Here is a 19069-nt window from a genome sequence, read left to right on the forward strand (position 1 = left end):
GAAACGTGCTTGCTTGGGGTTGTGGTATTGTTTCCATGGTAGTTAAATCAATCAATCAAACAATCACCATTTATTTTTAAAGTGCTTTAGAGAACCAGATGTGTCCAAAGTGCTTAACAGTAAAAACACAGATTGACAAGAATTATACATGTACAATAAATTTAAAGCGGCACATAAAAACAGAACGTCACCTCCCCACAAGGCGTTAAAAGCCAGCTTAAAGAAATAAGTCTTTAACTTAGATTTAAAAAGTACTTGGTCAGGAACACTGCATTAAGTTGAGAGGTGATGATCTAGTGGTTAAGCGTTGGGCTTGAGACCACAAGATCCTCTGTTCAACTCTCAGCCTGACTGGAAAATCACTAATGCTACATTTACACATAACGACGACAAGTCACGAATGCCACGAAGTACACATTCTTGGCCGCTGATCACGAATGTGATGATTCTGGGCAGAGGCGTCAGGTGTCCTCAGGAACTGCTGCAACCTGTTACCATACGTTACGATTAATGGCACATGTTGCCGGAGAATTATCAGGAACCATTACGCACGGTCAAGAATAGTGTTCCACGTTGTTGTGCGCAGGAATGTGTTGCGTCTTGGTTATGTGTAACGGTGCGTTTACACATAACCAAGACACGTTACGAATGTCATTTTTCTGTCATTCGTGACACATTCCTGACATTCTTAATGTGACTTAACGCCTCTGAACAGGTTTCTTAATAGTGCGTGTTGGTGTGTGATATTCTTGATATTCGTGGAGCGTGTTTTTGTCTGTCAAAAAATCTTCCACAAATGTCACACACCACCCTCATTTCATCTCATGTTGTGGAGGTCGCAGCTGAGCGTATTGATCCGTCTTGATGAGTATTGATCCTTAATAGAACGTGACAACGTTCGTAGTGGTTCCTGTGATGGTTCTTGGAGCCCAAACAGTCACGTGTTATTACGAAGTGACACGGAAACTGTCAAGTTTTGACACGACTTGTAACGCAGCGTCACATTTCACTGCTCGCCACAACGGATCAGTTTTCTGTCACGTGCACACAATTAAACTCGGCTCCAAATGTCGGTCCACAGTTCCTGCTGAAGCTACTCAGGATGCTCCTGCAGGTGTTCTACCTGCTGTTGTAACCGATGAGCGGGAGAACGAGTCTGAGCAACCAGAGGAGCGAGAGGAGACTCACGTGCAGCCAGACATCTCTGCACCTCCTCCAGTCCGGTGGAGGAAGAAGCGCGCACACAATTAAACCCTGCTGCACCGCATTCAGTTTGATTACTGACACCAAGTCGGCTAAAAGTCTAATTTCAGTGCTCTTCAGCACGCTCCTGCAGGTGTTCCACCTGCTGCATGTGCCTGATGTTTGGGAAAATGTGCCAGACGAGAGCCGCATGAAGCCACACATCTGGCTCTGTCCTCCTCCTCTCTGCACCACTCCATGGCACAGAGCCCAACAACGCATGCAGTCACAACGTTCTTCTGAAAAACTGGAGCGATCTAAATTCGGTTGGATGAATATGGGTGTGTGTGTGGAGACAATTCACCTCATTCACAATGTGACAGAACTTAATGATGCGCTGTTACGCACAATAGCGCGCAACAATGCGGAACACTATTCTTGACCGTGCGTAATGATTCCTGATAATTCTCCAGCGAAAAGTGCTATACAAATGCAGTCCATTTAGGTAGCTTGTTCCACAGTCTGGGTTCTGCTACCGCAAAAACACCATCACCCCAGAATGTATATTTTGACCTCGGAACATCTGACTAAAGCTGGCCAGATGCCCACAATGTCCTACTGTAAGTGCGCAGAGTTAAAATTTCAGACAGGTAAGGAGGTGCAAGGCCATAAATAGTTAAAGTGTTCACTCACTGTCTTCTTCAGTCTGGAAAGTGACCTCCCTGCTGTCCTTCTTGCCTTCAGGATTGGCCAATGCCAGCCGGACGTGCACAGAGCGAAAAGGTGGCAGATCTCTGAGGGTGAAGTGAGACGTGTTATGTTCCACAGACAGACACTCCCTAACAGTGGCATTGTTGCCGCCGCTGCCCCCTGTTGGCATGGAGTAGCGGTAGCACAGAGACACGGAGTAAGTGTGGCAGCGAGTGAGGTTGTAGCCTAGCGGCTCCCACTGAAGGGCCAGTAGCCGGGGCTGGATCTCTGTTGCAGTCAGACCTCTCAAGGCACGCATAGGCTCTAAGAAAGACAGGAAGTGAAAAAGAAAGCAAAATAATCAGTCAGTTAAGCAATTAGTCATTCACAACAAAATAATCATCAGGTATTTTGTTCTGATCTGATATTCATCCAGTTATTTATTTTCTGTACCCACTTAGTCCAATTCAGGGAGCTGGAGCCTATCCCAGTGGACATAGGGCAAGAGGTGGGTACACCCGAGACAGGACGCCAGTCTATCACAGGAAAATTAATCATACAATTCTCAAAAATAGGTAAAAGGGTGTCTGTTCATAAGTTCAACATTAGTGTTTGTCATTTGTGGAGCCAAAGTGTGTTTCCACTTCAGCATCTCCACTGAATCTGATCAGGATGTCTGCTGCATGTGGTGTTTCTGTTGACTGTACACCTGGAGCCATTCCTGCTGACACAAAGAAGTCCTATTTGCCCTATTGAGATAACTTTTCAGTTAGCTGATTACCAGTTATCAAAGCTAACTTTTTGGTTAGCTGTGCCCACCACTGATTTCAAGTATAGTTGATCTGATATGATCTCTACGGAAGCCGACAGAAGCCCTTTTTGTAATACTTTTTAAATTCACCTTGTTATCCCGAGATAACGACATAATTAATTAGAGATCTCGAGAAAACAAACCGTTATCCCGTGATAATGACATAATTAATTCAGAATCTCGAGAAAACAACACTTTTATTCCGTGATTTCGAAAAAACAAAACAATTATTTCATGATCTCGAGAAAACAACTGAGATGTCTAGCAGAGCTGCCTGTGCCCCCCTGTGTCAGACAACGAAGAGAGATCACGGAATAATTATCTGTTTTCTCGAGATCACGGAATAAAAGTGTTGTTTTCTCGAGATCACGGAATAATTATCTGTTTTCTCGAGATCACGGAATAAAACTGTTGTTTTCTCGAGATCACGGAATAATTATCTGTTTTCTCGAGATCACGGAATAAAAGTGTTGTTTTCTCGAGATCACGGAATAATTATCTGTTTTCTCGAGATCACGGAATAAAAGTGTTGTTTTCTCGAGATCCTGAATTAATTATGTCGTTATCTCGGGATAACAAGGTGAATTAAAAAAGATTATATGAAGTCCTCTGTCGGCTTCCGTAGATCTCACTGCTGGACTGTCCACATTAAAGTGACCAGATCCCTTTTCTGTGTCCATATTGCAGTCATCTGCTGTCTAATCCACATCATTTGCTATCTGTATATTAAAAGCCAAGTGGCCTCTGTGTGTGTGTGTGTGTGTGTGTGTGTGTGTGTGTGAGAGAGAGAGAGACTTCCATCACAGAGAGCTGACATTTGTTGTTTGGTATGTTTATGTATTTTAGGTCAAGGATGAACACCACAAAAATGGAAAGTTGATAGGACATGTCCCACATGTAAACAATCACAGGATTGTGATAGCTGTAGTTTATATGTATTTCTCTTATTTATATTTTTTAAGTTTATATACTGCTTTTAAGTTTTAAAACTCTACACCAAACTCAGTCACTAAGAAAAACAACACAACAGAGTTGAAGAAGAATTTGTTGCACACTTAGATCCATGCAATTTTTTAATTTTTGTTTTTGTCCAATCTTTCACTCAAACAACCTTCATCAGGTTGTTTGAGTGCCGTGTGGCTTTCGAGCAGCACTCTGTTAAGGATTTTATATATATATATATATATATATATATATATATATATGTTATCACTGTTAAACATTTGTACCTTCGTCTTCTTTCGTATGAAAACGGTGTTGTGCTGTTTGCACCTAACCCCGAGAATGTATGTGTTATTCAACCTTGTTTTAGCATGCTGGGGTCAATCTGAACTGGGAATGAAGAGCTGGATGTACTTATTATTATTATTATACAACTTGTTTTTGTAGCCGCTAACGACTGGGAGTGAAGCATGACGGGGTCAGTCATGAACTGGGAGTAATAGACCTGAAGGTTGTTTTTGACTGTTGTGACGTGATGCTTAGTGTGAAGACCAGGACACTCCAGGCAGATGCACAACAGCTGATAACTGCAACAGACGAACGAGATGTGCTGACCTCCGACGATAAGAGTAAAAGAAAGAAACTGTTTGTCCTTACAGCTGCGCTTATTGACGTATGTGTTTATGTTACAGGAAGAAACTTGTCTCGCGTTGTCCCCCCCCCAGGACAAGTTTTATGATGTAATGAGGGCATCTCTAATAAAAAGAGCGGGAGCACAGGCCAGACTTTAGTGTAGCCTTGGTGTACAGCCTGGCCGCACTCCGCGCGTGATTAATTTGACTTTCTGTCTCACTGGTGTTTCTTGACTCTGTTTGTCTTATCAAAGGTTTTAAGAATGTTTGGAGGAGAAAATACCCAACATTGACTGGGGGCTCGTCCGGGATCTCAACAATACCGGAGGTGTCCAGCGGAGGTCGTCAAGTCCAGACGTAAATCCTTGGCCAAGGTCCGATCGATTGATCGTGTCTGCAATTGTCGACCACCGTTGGCATCGTCTGGTTGACGAGATTTTCCCGAAGAAGACAGACAGGAAGTCGAGTCAGTGAGTAAAATTTCTTTGTAAACAGTACTGAGTGAGTGGTGATCAGATCGCATAAAACAGTTAAATTCCGCAAGCGATGATACAGAATCGTCTGTTAATGCAAAGCAGTTAAACTCTGTAAGGAGGGTGCGGACTCCTCTGTTTATATACGCGTACCGGTAGGGGATAAAAGTGATCACATAAAACAGTTAAACTCCGTAAGCGATGATACAGAATCGTCTGTTAATGAAACACAGTTAAACTCTGTAAGGAGGGCGGACTCCTCTACGGTTGCGAGGGACGCACGTAGTTAAATTCCGGAAGGAGGATACGGACTCCTCTGTTTTAATACGTAAAGGAAATCCCGGGTAGAAATACGTGCACTGTAAAAAAGCAGTTAAATTTGGCAGGGATGGCGGAGTCCCCTAATGCAGGACATTAGTTAAATTTCACGGGAGGGCGAGCTCCCCTGGCATAAGAATATGCGTACGATTATTAAAAGTGTTTCTATGTGTAAATAGTGTTTTGTGTAAGTGTAAATAACTGTGTGAAAGTGTAATGCTTTGGACAACGTTAGTGACAACCGTGCGTGTGGAAGCAGCAGGCAAGTGATTCCGCTTCCTACGGGGAGGTGAAAGGAATCAACCACACGACGGCAAATTAATTGTCACGTCCAAAGAAAGTGTGAAAACTTCAGATTTAGAACACCCTAGGTGTGCCCCCGTCTGAAGTCCAAATTATAACAAGGGATAATAAAAATGGGGGGTAAGACGTCTAAAAATAAGGAAAATTTATCAACTGACGACTGGAAATTTATGGAAGCAAAAAAAATCCAAAAGCAACAAAGAAATTGGAGACCTGGATAAATAAACATGACTTTGACGGACGACTGAACCTGATCAGTATACAGAAGCTAAAGAAGGAGTTAGAACAGCAACATAAAGGTGATGAGAAAAGATGCAGAAAGTAGGGGCAGATTTAGTGGCATTTTGGGAGGAGGAAGCAGAGAAGAGACGGAAGGGAGCAGAGAAGCGACGATTAGAGAAAGCAGGGAAAAGAAAGCTGTAGGTAAGGCAGAAGAAGATGTGATAATTCAGCACAGAGAACCAGAACAGCCTCAGCAACCACCGCCGGCTGGATCGTCTGTGACAACAACACCTTTATATCCTCCTCTACCAGAGGATGACGATGTACCGCCACCACAGTATGATTTGGCAGTAAAACCTAAGGTAAAAAGTGAAAAACCAGAAAAACCACAAACACGCAGTCAAGCAAAAGTGCCTACAGCCCCTCCCATGGTGGAACACAGTGACCAGGGAGGTGCCTATCCTATGATAGAAGTACCAAATCCTCGTGCAGGAACAGCAGGACAGCGATCAACCATGCTCGTATATCGAACATGGAATGCTGATGATATCAAAGCAGCAGTCGACATGATACCATCGCCACATGTCGACATTGAGGGATTTATGCAGGATATAGAAAACATTAGAAGTTCTTACCACCTTAGTGGACCTGAAGTCCAACAGGTGTGGATGAAAGCATGTGGCCCTAAAATGGAGTCAGATACGCGGAGACTGGAATCCTGCAGACCAGGATGGCGTACCATTGCCACATGATGATCCAGTCTTGAAAACAAGAGTGGAAGCTATGATTACACGTGCAAAAGGTGTGTTAGGACCAAAGATAAATTATACTGAAATTACCAGGACAACTCAGAAAGAAGGAGAACCATGGACAGAGTTTAGATGCAGATTTGAGAGTGTATTTAGAGTCCATAGTGGCATATTGCCAGGAACACCAGTGTATGAAAACAAATTGAAAAATATTTCACCTGTGAAGCTGACAATGACCGATTTGATTCATGATGGCAACTCAACAGCTGTCATAACAGTAACAGGCGCCACTGAAGATGTTTTAAAATTGAGATTCACAGGTATGCCATTACATGTGTCACTTTGTAAGCCATATTTGACAGAATGGCAAGAATTGGGACTGACAGTCATAACAGCTTTGTCAGCTACTGATTGGAGCAGAGTTGGACCACGAACGGAGTTCAGTCCATCAACTAAATTGTATAAAGTGCCAGTTAATGTCTCATTGGTGCTGACAGCTGGAACACACATTGATGTGTCCACTTCACAATCCTGAGTGTTTCAGTTGAGTCCTGAAGAAGATGATCTTCTCTCTTCTGTACCATCAGGATTGTGGACAACAGGTCCTTCAGACGTAGGACTGATAAAAAATGCACAACCTGTAGTTATAAGACCAAAAACAGAATACAGACCATGTGTAAGACAGTATCCATTGAAACCTGATGCAATTGAAGGAATCAGGCCAGTAAAAGAGGATTTATTAACAGCAGGAGTAATAGTGCCATGTCCAGATTCACCATGTAACACACCCATATTTCCTGTAAAAAAGGCTCCGCCCTCAGTGGGGTGGAGAATGATTCAAGATCTGCAGGCAGTAAATGCTGCTGTGATTAAAAGAGCACCATGTGTTCCAGATCCACACACCTTGTTAAATTCGCTGAGACCAAATTCTAATAGTTTCTCAGTAATTGACATAAGTAATGCATTTTTCTCTGTGCCAGTACATCCAGATAGTCAATTCTGGTTTGCTTTTACCTTTAAAGGACAACGATATACATTTACCAGATTACCGCAGGGTTACGCAGAGAGTCCAACTATTTATTCTCAAGTCATGTCAGCATGTTTAGCTAATTTCGTTCCACCGGCAGATAGCCAACTATTAGTGTATGTTGATGACATTCTGATTGCCTCTGACACACGAGAAAACTGCATAACTGACACAGTAGCATTATTATGTTTCTTATTTGATAATGGCCACAAAGTGAGTAAAAACAAAGTTCAGTTGTGTAGGTATAAAGTAAAATATTTAGGACATGAATTATCAGCCACAGGGCGCACGATCCTGTCTGACAGGAAGGAAGCAATTTTGCACGCTCCAAAACCACAAACCAAAAAGCAGATGATGTCATTTCTTGGACTGACTAATTACTGCAGGGCATGGATTCCCTGCTATGCAGAATTGACTAGTCCACTTTCTGATTTGATGTACAAGGATGATATTTCAATGTCAACCGTGTTGGAATGGAACAAAGATGCTGAGGAAGCTTTTGTAAAAGTAAAACAAACATTAGTGTCATCTACAGTTTTGGCACTACCAGATTATAGTAAACCATTCATTCAAACAGCTGATTGTAAGAATAAGTTCATGACTAGTGTTTTGGTACAAGTGTATGACTCAAAATTGAGGCCAGTTGCCTACTACTCATCTAAATTGGATGCAGTAGCAAGTGCTCTACCACCATGCGTACAGGCTGTTATTGCAGCCTCTATGGCTGTTCAAAGTAGCAGTAATGTTGTTCTATTCCATCAGTTGACACTGAAAGTTCCACATGCAGTTTCTGCACTTCTGTTGCAGACAAACATGAGCCTTTTGTCCCCAGCAAGACATCTTTCTTGCATGTCCTTGCTATTATCACAACCACACCTTACGGTAGAGCGCTGTACAACATTGAATCCATCCACATTGATACCTTTACCTGAGGATGGTGAGCCGCACAATTGTCTTGATGTAGCTACGGTCTGTACGAAAGCACGCCCAGACCTCCAGGACACACCCATCCCAAACAGTACAATTGTGTATGTGGATGGTTCTTCCACTAAAAACGCTTATGGACAAACACAATCTGGATATGCTGTTGTCACAAATTCAGAAGTATTGGATTCTGCTTCATTGCCATCCTCATTTTCAGCACAAGCAGCTGAATTAGTTGCTTTAACTGCAGCTTGCTATCTGTTTAAAGGTACGGCTGTAACAATTTATACAGACAGCCAGTACGCTTTCAGCACAGTGCATGTGTTTGCAAAACTGTGGGAAGAGCGTGGAATGGTGACATCATCTGGAAAGCCAGTGACTCATGCCACACTCCTAACTGCACTACTGAAGGCTGTGAAATTGCCTAAACAAATTGCTATATGCAAATGTGCGGCTCACACCAAGGGCTCTGACAGTATTTCAAAAGGAAATGATTTTGCTGACAGAGCAGCAAAAGAGGCAGCAGCAGCTTCTTCTATTTTTGTTGTACAGGAAACCACTCCAGATCTGCATTTAGGTCATACACTGCTTGCTGACATGCAACAGCAGGCAACTGAAAGAAAAACAGATGTGGATAAATAAAGGAGCTACGTATGCAAATGATTTGTATGTATGCCCACAAAAGAAACCCATATTGCCAAAAAATATGTTTAAATGGGCAGCTATTATGAGCCATGGCGTGACGCATGTCTCATCAGGGGGTATGATATCGCAATTGCAATCTATTTTTTGTCTTTATGGGTTCGATGCATATGCAAAACAGCATTGTAGAGCATGCATGACATGTGCAAAACACAATTCACAAGGCAATTTGAGACCCCAAAGAGGCAAATTTCCAACACCACAATATCCCTTTCAAGTGATTCACATGGATTATATACAGCTGAGTAAACATGAAGGGAAGGAATTTTGTTTAGTCGTAATTGATGCCTTCTCAAAATGGGTAGAATTGTTCCCTACAAAACATGCAGATGCACTTACAGTGGCTAAGGCATTGTGCAAAGACATCATTCCATGATTTGGAATACCAGAAACAGTTTATTCAGATAATGGAGCGCATTTTGTTAATACAATAGTGCAATACGTAGGAGAAGCGCTACAGGTCAATCTCAAAAATCATTGTGCTTATCAACCACACAGTGCCGGATTAGTGGAAAGGACAAAGGGCACAATAAAAATAAGATTAAGGAAATGTATAGAAGAGACAAAACGAACCTGGATTGAATGTTGGACCTAGTAAAATTGTATATGAGAATAACACCAACACCATCAGGGTTAACACCATTTGAGATACTTTATGGACGACCATATCGTCTACCAATTTTGACATGGATACTAAAACAGCAGATGAGGAACAAACATTAGCAAATTTTATGAAAAAGACATTAACACAGAAAGAGATAACTTAAACACATTTACTGCCGAATAATTTTGATCTTCCACAGGACGGCCTTCCAGTAGTCTAGCCAGGAGACTGGGTGTTCATCAGAGTCCAGTCCTCGTTGGGAAGGTCTATACCAAGTGCTGTTAACAACACCAACTGCAGTAAAGATAGCGGAGAGATCAACGTGGATACATCACTGTAAGATACAGCGTGTGTTGGCGGCCTCCACAGTGTAAGGGGAAGTCTGGCTACAAAGGGAGTCTATTTAATTAGCAATAGATTGTCTCAATGCCAGTGAAGCAGGGAGATCCTTGCACTATTAGGTGAGGTGGTTAACAACACTGTATCCTAGCAATCATGACTGAACTACAGCAGACCCCGGAGCGACGTGCTCAGCGCCGCCGCTGCCGGACTGTTGGTAGAGCAGCCGGTTGCGTTGTGATCTTAGTGTGTTTCGTGCTCCTCGGATTCCTGGCCTGGTGGTTGACCCAAGAATTGCAGCTCACTGTGGACCGAGCCAGAGAACAACGCAAGCAACGCCAGAAGAGGTTTATTCATAATGTGAACGAGACAGATGGACACCCTCATATATACCATACTAATATGTGGTACAGATATGTTCATTTATTGGCTATGGAATTACGTTACTAATTGTTATGTTTGTTCGCAAATACCTATATCCTCAACACACCCAGCTCTGACGGCTAAACCGTACCCTGCTAGGGTGACAGAATGTCTTATCATACGGATGCATAATCAAACTGTATTTCGGGGGCAGTTCTAACACCACTTGCCTCAGTGCAACCACTTATATGATAGGGATTTCAACAGAGGACGTACAAGCGTGCCCAAGTGCTGCTCCATTGACTAGACTGAAGGGAAACGCAAAAATATCATCACGTTAAATTGTCATCACAACGGCCATTCCCAAATTGCTTTTACGGGACAGGGAATAAAACTGTAGGTAAAATTAAGAAACGTCTGTGTACCCAAACATATGTTTTATCAAATAATTTAAGCCTAGCCAAAACATAATATGTGGATGGTACTTATCTTCATCACATTGGACGGGGATGTAATTATACAGGCTCCTGTCCATGGGGAACGGATGAATCATGTGCTTATGTTAGTAAGTTTTTGCTACCACCTGTAAATGGTACTCCGGTGTATGATGACATCTATTGGCTTTGTGGTTCCAGACTGTACATGAGTCTCCCACAAAATTGGGGTGGTGTGTGTGCACCTACCCAGGTGACTGACCATACATATGTGGTAGGACCTCCACAGAGAAGAATGGCAGCACCAGACGGAGGAGATTGATATACCCAGATGTGTTACCACATGATCACATGTGGGGCTCGGATGTACTAAAGGACCAAAAAATTGTGGTCTGTAGGAGATAAAATAGCACATTCATTGTTCCCCTGGATAGGAGTGGGAAAAAATTCATTAATGATTGAAACTCTGAATTATCGATTGGGTCTGTTCATGAATGTAACTAAAAAAATAGTAGCAGCTCAAAACACTGAAATAGATGCTTTACGTACCATGGTGATGCAAAATCGCATGGTTTTAGACTTGCTTACTGGTTCACAGGGAGGAATTTGTGTTCTGCTGAACACAACATGCTGTACTTTCATCCCAGACTCCATTCATTCAGTGGATATGCAGGACGCATTGGAAGAGCTGAATAAACTTCGTGATGCAATGCATAAAGACACCCTAGCCGTGAACCAGTGGAATCCCTGGTCCTGGTTGACTTCAGGATCATGTTGGCAGTTACTATTGAAAATGGTGACACCAGTTATTATAGTCCTAATTCTGATTGGACTTTGCATGTGTTGTGTGATCCCTTATATCAAAACAATGGTTGGCAAAATGGTGTCAAATACATTTGTACAGTGTAATCTGGCCTTCCAACAAACTATGCCAAAATATCAAGCATTGAAACAGTCAGACCTTAGTGGAGAAAACTATAATGACTGTACTGAGAATTATGATGATATTGAAAAGCTCACAACTCCAGTTCAAGCTTGAACTGTTGACGTGATGAGTTAACACACTCTTAGCCTATGAAGCTTTAGCTGAAAAAGTAATAAGACAAGTGGTGTAGTCGAACAATACAGAAAAACGGTTCATTTATACCAGTCAGCCGAAGTGATGTATGGTGGTGGTGTGGTGATAACAGAATCTTTGACAGACTGCCACGAAATGTGTCAGGTTATTGTGCATTAATATCATTATTGTTACCCATGACCCCTGAAGACGTTACGACATATGCAGCCTCTCTTATTCCTGAGGATTGGCAGAAAGGCATAGCCAGACATAGAGTAAAAAGAGATTGGAAAGGAGTAGGAAATCCAACATATATTGACGCAATAGGAGTCCCCAGAGGAGTGCCTGACGAGTATAAACTGGTTGATCAAATAGCAGCTGGATTCGAATCTTCCATCTGTTGGTGGTGTTCAATTAATAAAAACGTGGACAGAATAAACTAAGTTAATAAACTAACTAACTAAGCTGGGTGATGCCTACTATATGTTTAACAGGCGATAAACAGGTGGGAAATGTTAAGGATTTTATATATATATATATATATATATATGTTATCACTGTTAAACATTTGTACCTTCGTCTTCTTTCTTATGAAAACGGTGTTGTGCTGTTTGCACCTAACCCCGAGAATGTATGTGTTATTCAACCTTGTTTTAGCATGCTGGGGTCAATCTGAACTGGGAATGAAGAGCTGGATGTACTTATTATTATTATTATACAACTTGTTTTTGTAGCCGCTAACGACTGGGAGTGAAGCATGACGGGGTCAGTCATGAACTGGGAGTAATAGACCTGAAGGTTGTTTTGACTGTTGTGACGTGATGCTTAGTGTGAAGACCAGGACACTCCAGGCAGATGCACAACAGCTGATAACTGCAACAGACGAACGAGATGTGCTGACCTCCGACGATAAGAGTAAAAGAAAGAAACTGTTTGTCCTTACAGCTGCGCTTATTGACGTATGTGTTTATGTTACGGGAAGAAACTTGTCTCGCGTTGTCCCCCCCCCCTTAGGACAAGTTTTATGATGTAATGAGGGCATCTCTAATAAAAGAGAGGGAGCACAGGCCAGACTTTAGTGTAGCCTTGGTGTACAGCCTGGCCGCACTCCGCGCGTGATTAATTTGACTTTCTGTCTCACTGGTGTTTCTTGACTCTGTTTGTCTTATCAAAGGTTTTAAGAATGTTTGGAGGAGAAAATACCCAACAACTCATGTAACATGTATGTGGAGATCTTCACCGTGAGTCCGTGCAAAATATGGCTGACATTCAAACAGCAAGTGCTGACATGTCATTTGTGCCACTTCAGTGAGATACCAGCTGCAAATTTGTCACTTATTCACATGTTTGGCCACTAATTCATATCTCCAACTTCTCTCTGACAGTCACAGCCCAGTGAGATAGGACCTGAACAGGGCTGGACTAGGGAAATTTTTCAGGCCGGGCATTTTTAACCAAGACCAGGCCACCACCAGGTATCGAAGGAGAAAAATAAATTAAGCCTGCTGTGACAGTGTGGTTTGTTTTTTTTTGGTCCCTTTACTGATCAATGTGCACCAGGAGACACATACATTTTAACACTATAAGAAGCATTATGAAAAGTTCTCCCGAAATACAGTTATCATAGGCTTATCAAAAGTACGATCTATTGACAGTAGGTCACATTACTTTTTAGACATAATAAGCCGTCATTTCATTCAGCCTTGTTACTTAAATTTAGAAATAGAATATGATGTAATAGAAATGATATAAAAACATTTGTTATAGAAATACTGTAGGCTATACTATAAATAATATATCATTACCTGTGTGATACAATTCATCATATAAAGCAAGAAATGACTGGATGACTGGACCAATGACTGGATACAAAGGTTGAACTTTTGAAACTGCAATACACAAAAAGGCCACAAGATGGAGACAGTTGTCTATCTCACTACAAGCTACAAGTAACATCAAGGATTTCTTTTATTACCAATTTGTGTTGCTAATCAACTTAGAGAATGACTCTCAATTTAAAGTAAAATGTTAGGTATGTGAAATAATGCCAGGACCTGGGAAAATACATTTTAGACAGGGACGCCGTTATACCACGCCACCGCACCGTAGACTGTGCAAAACAGCATACTTCGTATGACCAACGCACGACCGTCACACAAATAGAATAAAGAATAAAGAAACAACCTGGTGGCGACAGCATGGTAGCTAGACATGCACACCATTTGCACAGGTTACATTGTTAGGCTAGGGTACATGACTGGCAGAGTTAGCACGAACGAAAATAATATCCAACCTTAATTCATATCTGAGTGACCCAGTTAGACAGCACTTTACTTCGGACCAGAAGATCAGAATGTCTCTCTCACACACAGATGTCTGATTTATGAACAAGTTAGGTTGCTGTTCATCAATTAATAGCTGAAGTTAACCTTCACTTACCTTCATGGCCGTAGTGGTCCCCGCCTCACTTTATAGTCACCTTTTCTTGACTTCAATGAAAATATATGCTTGTTTTATAAAAAGTAAAATAAAGACCTCTTTCTTGACCTCATATTTAACTGTTGACAGCACTGTAACAGTAAAACTTGTAATTTCTAACCTACATTGTTAATAAATGTAACTATTAAATTCTTTCTAACATTTTTCTAACATTTAAATTTTCACTAAACATTTTACTTGTCGAAATTATTATTATTTGAAGTAGTATTAGTAGTTGTAGTAAAAAAAAAGGCTTCAAAACTGGACCTTTAATATTGGGGTGTTGTGAGGGGGGGGACATCCCTGCCCCACGCCCCCATTCCATCTGGATTCGCCCCTGCTTTGGCGTTTGAGCACAAAGAATGCATTTATGCAGAAAACATGACCAGATTTACAGGTCAGAAAGTTTTATTGTGTTTTCACATCATGTGGTCCTCAGAAAGAGAGTTTAGGTGCATTTGAGTGGAAAATAGTGTTAGTTGTTGACACGTCGCAGAGGATCAGCTGTTTTTAACAAGCAGATACGGAGCAGCTCAGCTCAGAATTCTAAATAAAGGAGGAAAAAAGCATAAAAATGTCTTTGTAAAGCTCAGTGCAGGTGTGCTGTTATCACCGCGCTTTAAGAGGTGAGGACGAGTCGTAGCTGCTACAAAAAAAAAAAAAAAACACGGATGAAAAGCTCACAGCTCGCTTTACTTCATTAAAAAAAAAAAAAAATCCACAGGCCAGTAGGCCATCAGGCCAGCGGGCAAATGCCCGGTGTGCAATACTATCAGTCCAGCGGTGGACCTGAAGGACACAGACAGGTAGCATGAGCAGGATTCGAACCCAGATCCTTGTCCACTGAGTTATCTGTTCGACTCATGACAGAATTGGTGTCACTCAGCTTTGCAGTTCTCCTTGCTTAGACACATTTTATCAGAATGTAATCCACAAATTTCATTGCCATTTATGTCTAGATTTTGTTTGCAAAAGTTTGCTTCCATTTGAAACACAGGTTTTACCAAAATGTTTGACTTGGTTGATTGAAATGGTTTATGAGACTTCCTGAGAATTTACAGGATTACAAATAAATTGCTCGACATCACAGCTGGCCTACTATATGCGGATACTGTGAGTGCTGTGAAGAGTAGAATCAGAGACGCCATCTTCTACCCAGTGAATTTCGGTGTTCATCAGGGGTGTGTTGTGGGCCCCCTCTTCAGTGCTTGCATGGACTACGTCTTTGATAAGGTGGTGAAGTCCAACGCCTTCAGTGAATCTGCCAGTGATCTTGACTTTGCTGTGATCTTTGTAGAATTAAGCTGTGTGTGAAGTTGGAATAGCCTAGACTGGCAAATGACCTGTTTCAAGACTAAAATCCAGACTTTCAGTCACTTCCTGAACTCAGCCATCAGCAGTGTTTCTGTATGTACACATGTCTGGGAGCTCCGTCTATGATGTCCAGAGACATCTGGGAAGAGCTTACCAATTCAAGAAGTATCTGGGCAGAGATGTTTGACAATATCTTTGTTAGAGAACAAAGGTGTGGCTCCTCAAGGTCCTGGTGCTTCTAGTTCAGGGGTGAGTAGCAACGGCCCAGACAGTGCAGGTTTTCTTTGTAGCCAACAACCTTAGCGGGTGGTTTTACCAATGAGTTCCTCTCCTCAACTTAAAGTCCTGATCTATGACTTCACCTGCTGCACTGACATCGCCTTTCATGGCACACGATTCCCCACTAATGTGGGCAATAATAATGTCTGCTTTGAGAAAATATCATTCCACAGAGACAGCTTTCACTAAAGTGGTGAATGATCTTCTGCTTGCAATGGATTCAGACACCACTACGGTTCTGGTGCTGTTAGATCTCAGTGCTGCGTTTGATACTGTGGATCATCATATTCTACTTGATAGGCTGGAAAATCATTTTGGGATTACTGGGAGTGCCCTTGCATGGTTGACGTCACACCTGACCAGTCATTCTCACTGTGTTTTGTACAATAACCCTACCTCTAACAATAGAGACATGAAATTTGGGGTTCCGCAGGGGTCTGTTTTAGGCCCCCTGCTTTTCTCCCTTTATATAGCACCCCTTGGGCACATATTGCGGCATTTTGGGATTACCTTTCACTGCTATGCTGATGATACTCAGTTATATATGCTGATAACTGCTGGTCATCTCATCCACATAAAATCCTTAGAAGATTGCCTTGCATCAGTGAGAAGTTGGATGACTAGAAACTTCCTACTTTTAAACTCTGATAAGACTGAAATGATGGTTCTTGGTCCAGTGTATCATATATCACACTGACAAAGTGAGGAATCTTGGGGTAATTTTTGATCCTACGTTGTCTTTTGACCTCCACATTAGAAATATTACTAGGACTGCTTTCTTCCACCTGCGACATATAGTGAAGATTCGTCCCATCCTGTCTATGGCTGATGCTGAGACCCTGATCCATGCGTTTGTCTCTTCTAGATTGGACTACTGCAATGTTCTATTTTCTGGTTTACCGCAGTCTAGCATTAGGGCTCTCCAATTGGTTCAAAATGTTCCTGCTAGACTTTTGACAGGAAGCAGAAAGTTTGACCACATTACCCCCATTTTGGCGTCTCTTCACATGGCTTCCTGTCCCTGTGAGATTAGATTTTAAGGTTCTGGTACTAGCCTATAAAATTATTCACCGACTGGCACCTCCCTACCTAGCTGACCTAATTAAACCTTACGTACCGGCCCGGGCTTTGCGTTCTCAGGGTGCAGGACTACTTTGTTTCCCTAGGGTGAATAAAAAGTCTGCAGGTCATAGAGCTTTTGCTTATTGTGCCCCTGTTCTGTGGAATGATCTCCCTGCATTAATAAAACAGATTCTGTATAGACTTTCAAGTCCAGACTGAAGATGTGCTTATTTTCCCTTTCGTATGGCTAGCCGACTGGCATAGTATAGTATATGCTTTTTTCTCTTAAATTCATTTCATTAGTAAATGGAGTGGGCCATGGCCTCAGCTTTATCTTTAACGTTTAGTGAAGTTTAGGGCTAGTGGCCGGCGATCACCTTAGTATTTCTTCTGTTTTTCTTGTTGATTAATGCTGGCAAATTATACTGTATTTCTTGTCTTTCTGATGCCTGATTCTGTTTTTTTCCTCTCTGTTTAAGGTGCAGCTCCATCCAGAGATGGGTGTGGTGTCTGTTTCTGTAACCCTAGTGACCTGTGCACCGGCAACATTTCCTGTGTATTTCTTGTGTGAATTGTTCTGTAATTTCTGTCTGTATCATGGCCCAAGCAGAGGGTCGCCCCTTTGAGTCTGGTCTGCTTGAGGTTTCTTCCTCAGAGGGAGTTTTTCCTTACCACTGCTGCTCTGGGGGTTGGTAAGATTAGACCTTATTTGTGTGAAGCACCTTGAGCCAACTTTGCTGTGATTTGATGCGATATACATGAAAATGAAAACAAAATACTGTATAGCTGCATGGCTTAGACTCTAACTGCCCTAAAGCAACGACTGTGTGTCTTAGGTAGCAGGTCTCTAGTGAGAATCTTTGGGTAAGGCCAAGGGGACACCTGGTATCACCTGGTTACAGCTGATAGATGGCTATTTTTGCGAGTTGCGGATACACTGGTTGCTTACATAACTAGGTGATTGCTAATTTGCACCCGAGGCAGTTCTATGTAGTGGCAGATGCAGCAATGTGCGACACCAGTGCATGCTCCGAGACTTGACAACATTAATATGATAAATGAGTGCTGGAAAAAACATCTGCTAAAAGATAAGATTAAAACAGTAAAGAAGAACAATGGCATCACTTTACTTTAAGAACTTAACAAGGTTAAAAGAGTTAAACAAAAGTAGACCAAACCAACCACTGTAAAGACTCCTGTGACTTCTAAGGTGACCTGGGTTCAGCAGCCCTGGCAGAGATTCATATGTGAACACATAACGACTAATTCCTGCTGTCATGTGTGAAAACTGATGGTAGCTGTCCTTGCCAAACAGTATGTCCCACAGTGTGGTCTTAATGTGCACGTGTACAGCTGAGACGTCAGGACAGTGTCTTCAGCAGCACAGCTCCGGCACGTGGTGCAGGCTGCAGGCGGCTGGAGACCACAGATACAAATCCATTGCTTCACTAAACAGAGTGTAGAAACTGAGTGATGTCACAAAGGAAAAAAATCAGTTCTGAGGGGACAGAGACAAGACAAGGAGAGAAACGTCCTTCAAGCCCTTGCTGATTTGAATGATATTTGCTCTTTCCCAACAGCATGAAGAGTTTGAAAGACAACTTTAAAAGCTTATAGCAATATCACAGACACACGACTGAGACCATTCAAATCCTATTAAAGCCAGATTTTCTAAGAAAAATGTAATATTTTGAAATCAGTGTAGTTACAATATATATTTATAAAAGACATATAACTTTTATGACATTTTGTAGGCCTGGCTTGCCCAACAAGTCGATCGCGATTGACCGGTTGATCGGTTTTATGTATAACTGATTCATTTGTAGAGTTAGAAAATTCCATTACAATATCTTGATTAAACCACAATGCCATCTTAAAAAAAGTATTTTACCAAAGAATTACTGCGATCAGCATTCAGCGTCTTCAACAAACCATTAAGGGCCCGATTTAATGAAGGCCTGCATGCATAGCACTCAGAACAAAAAGACGATTGCTTCTTTCTACTTCACAATGAAAATGAAATTTTGGGTGTGTCCACCTAAGTTCTGAAAATTCTGGGAGGCAATGTGCTAATAGGTGAGGTTTGCACACACAATGTGATTCATCAAGGTCAAAAGGAAATTTTAGCGGGTGTTGATAACATCTCCGTTTTGCACATTTGAAA

At 41.9% G+C, this 19069-nt stretch overlaps 1 protein-coding gene and 1 long non-coding RNA gene across 6 annotated transcripts in view; both read right to left on the reverse strand.

Moving 5' to 3' along the window:
• Window positions 1-19069, reverse strand: part of LOC117502014 (receptor-type tyrosine-protein phosphatase U-like) — a 689797-nt gene that overhangs the window by 206638 nt on the left and 464090 nt on the right. For all 5 annotated transcript variants that reach the window (XM_034160998.1, XM_034160995.1, XM_034160994.1 and 2 more), the window contains one exon: window positions 1876-2196. In XM_034160998.1, the coding sequence (XP_034016889.1) occupies window positions 1876-2196 (321 nt within the window). The remainder of the gene's footprint in view (window positions 1-1875; window positions 2197-19069) is intronic.
• LOC117502018 lies at window positions 2756-9373 on the reverse strand. The gene is made up of 2 exons (XR_004558160.1): window positions 9340-9373; window positions 2756-2935 (listed from the first exon to the last, which is right to left on the reverse strand). It is a non-coding gene; the product is annotated as an uncharacterized LOC117502018 (long non-coding RNA).

Source organism: Thalassophryne amazonica, chromosome 20 (assembly GCF_902500255.1).
Source record: "Thalassophryne amazonica chromosome 20, fThaAma1.1, whole genome shotgun sequence".
Lineage (NCBI taxonomy): Eukaryota > Metazoa > Chordata > Actinopteri > Batrachoidiformes > Batrachoididae > Thalassophryne > Thalassophryne amazonica.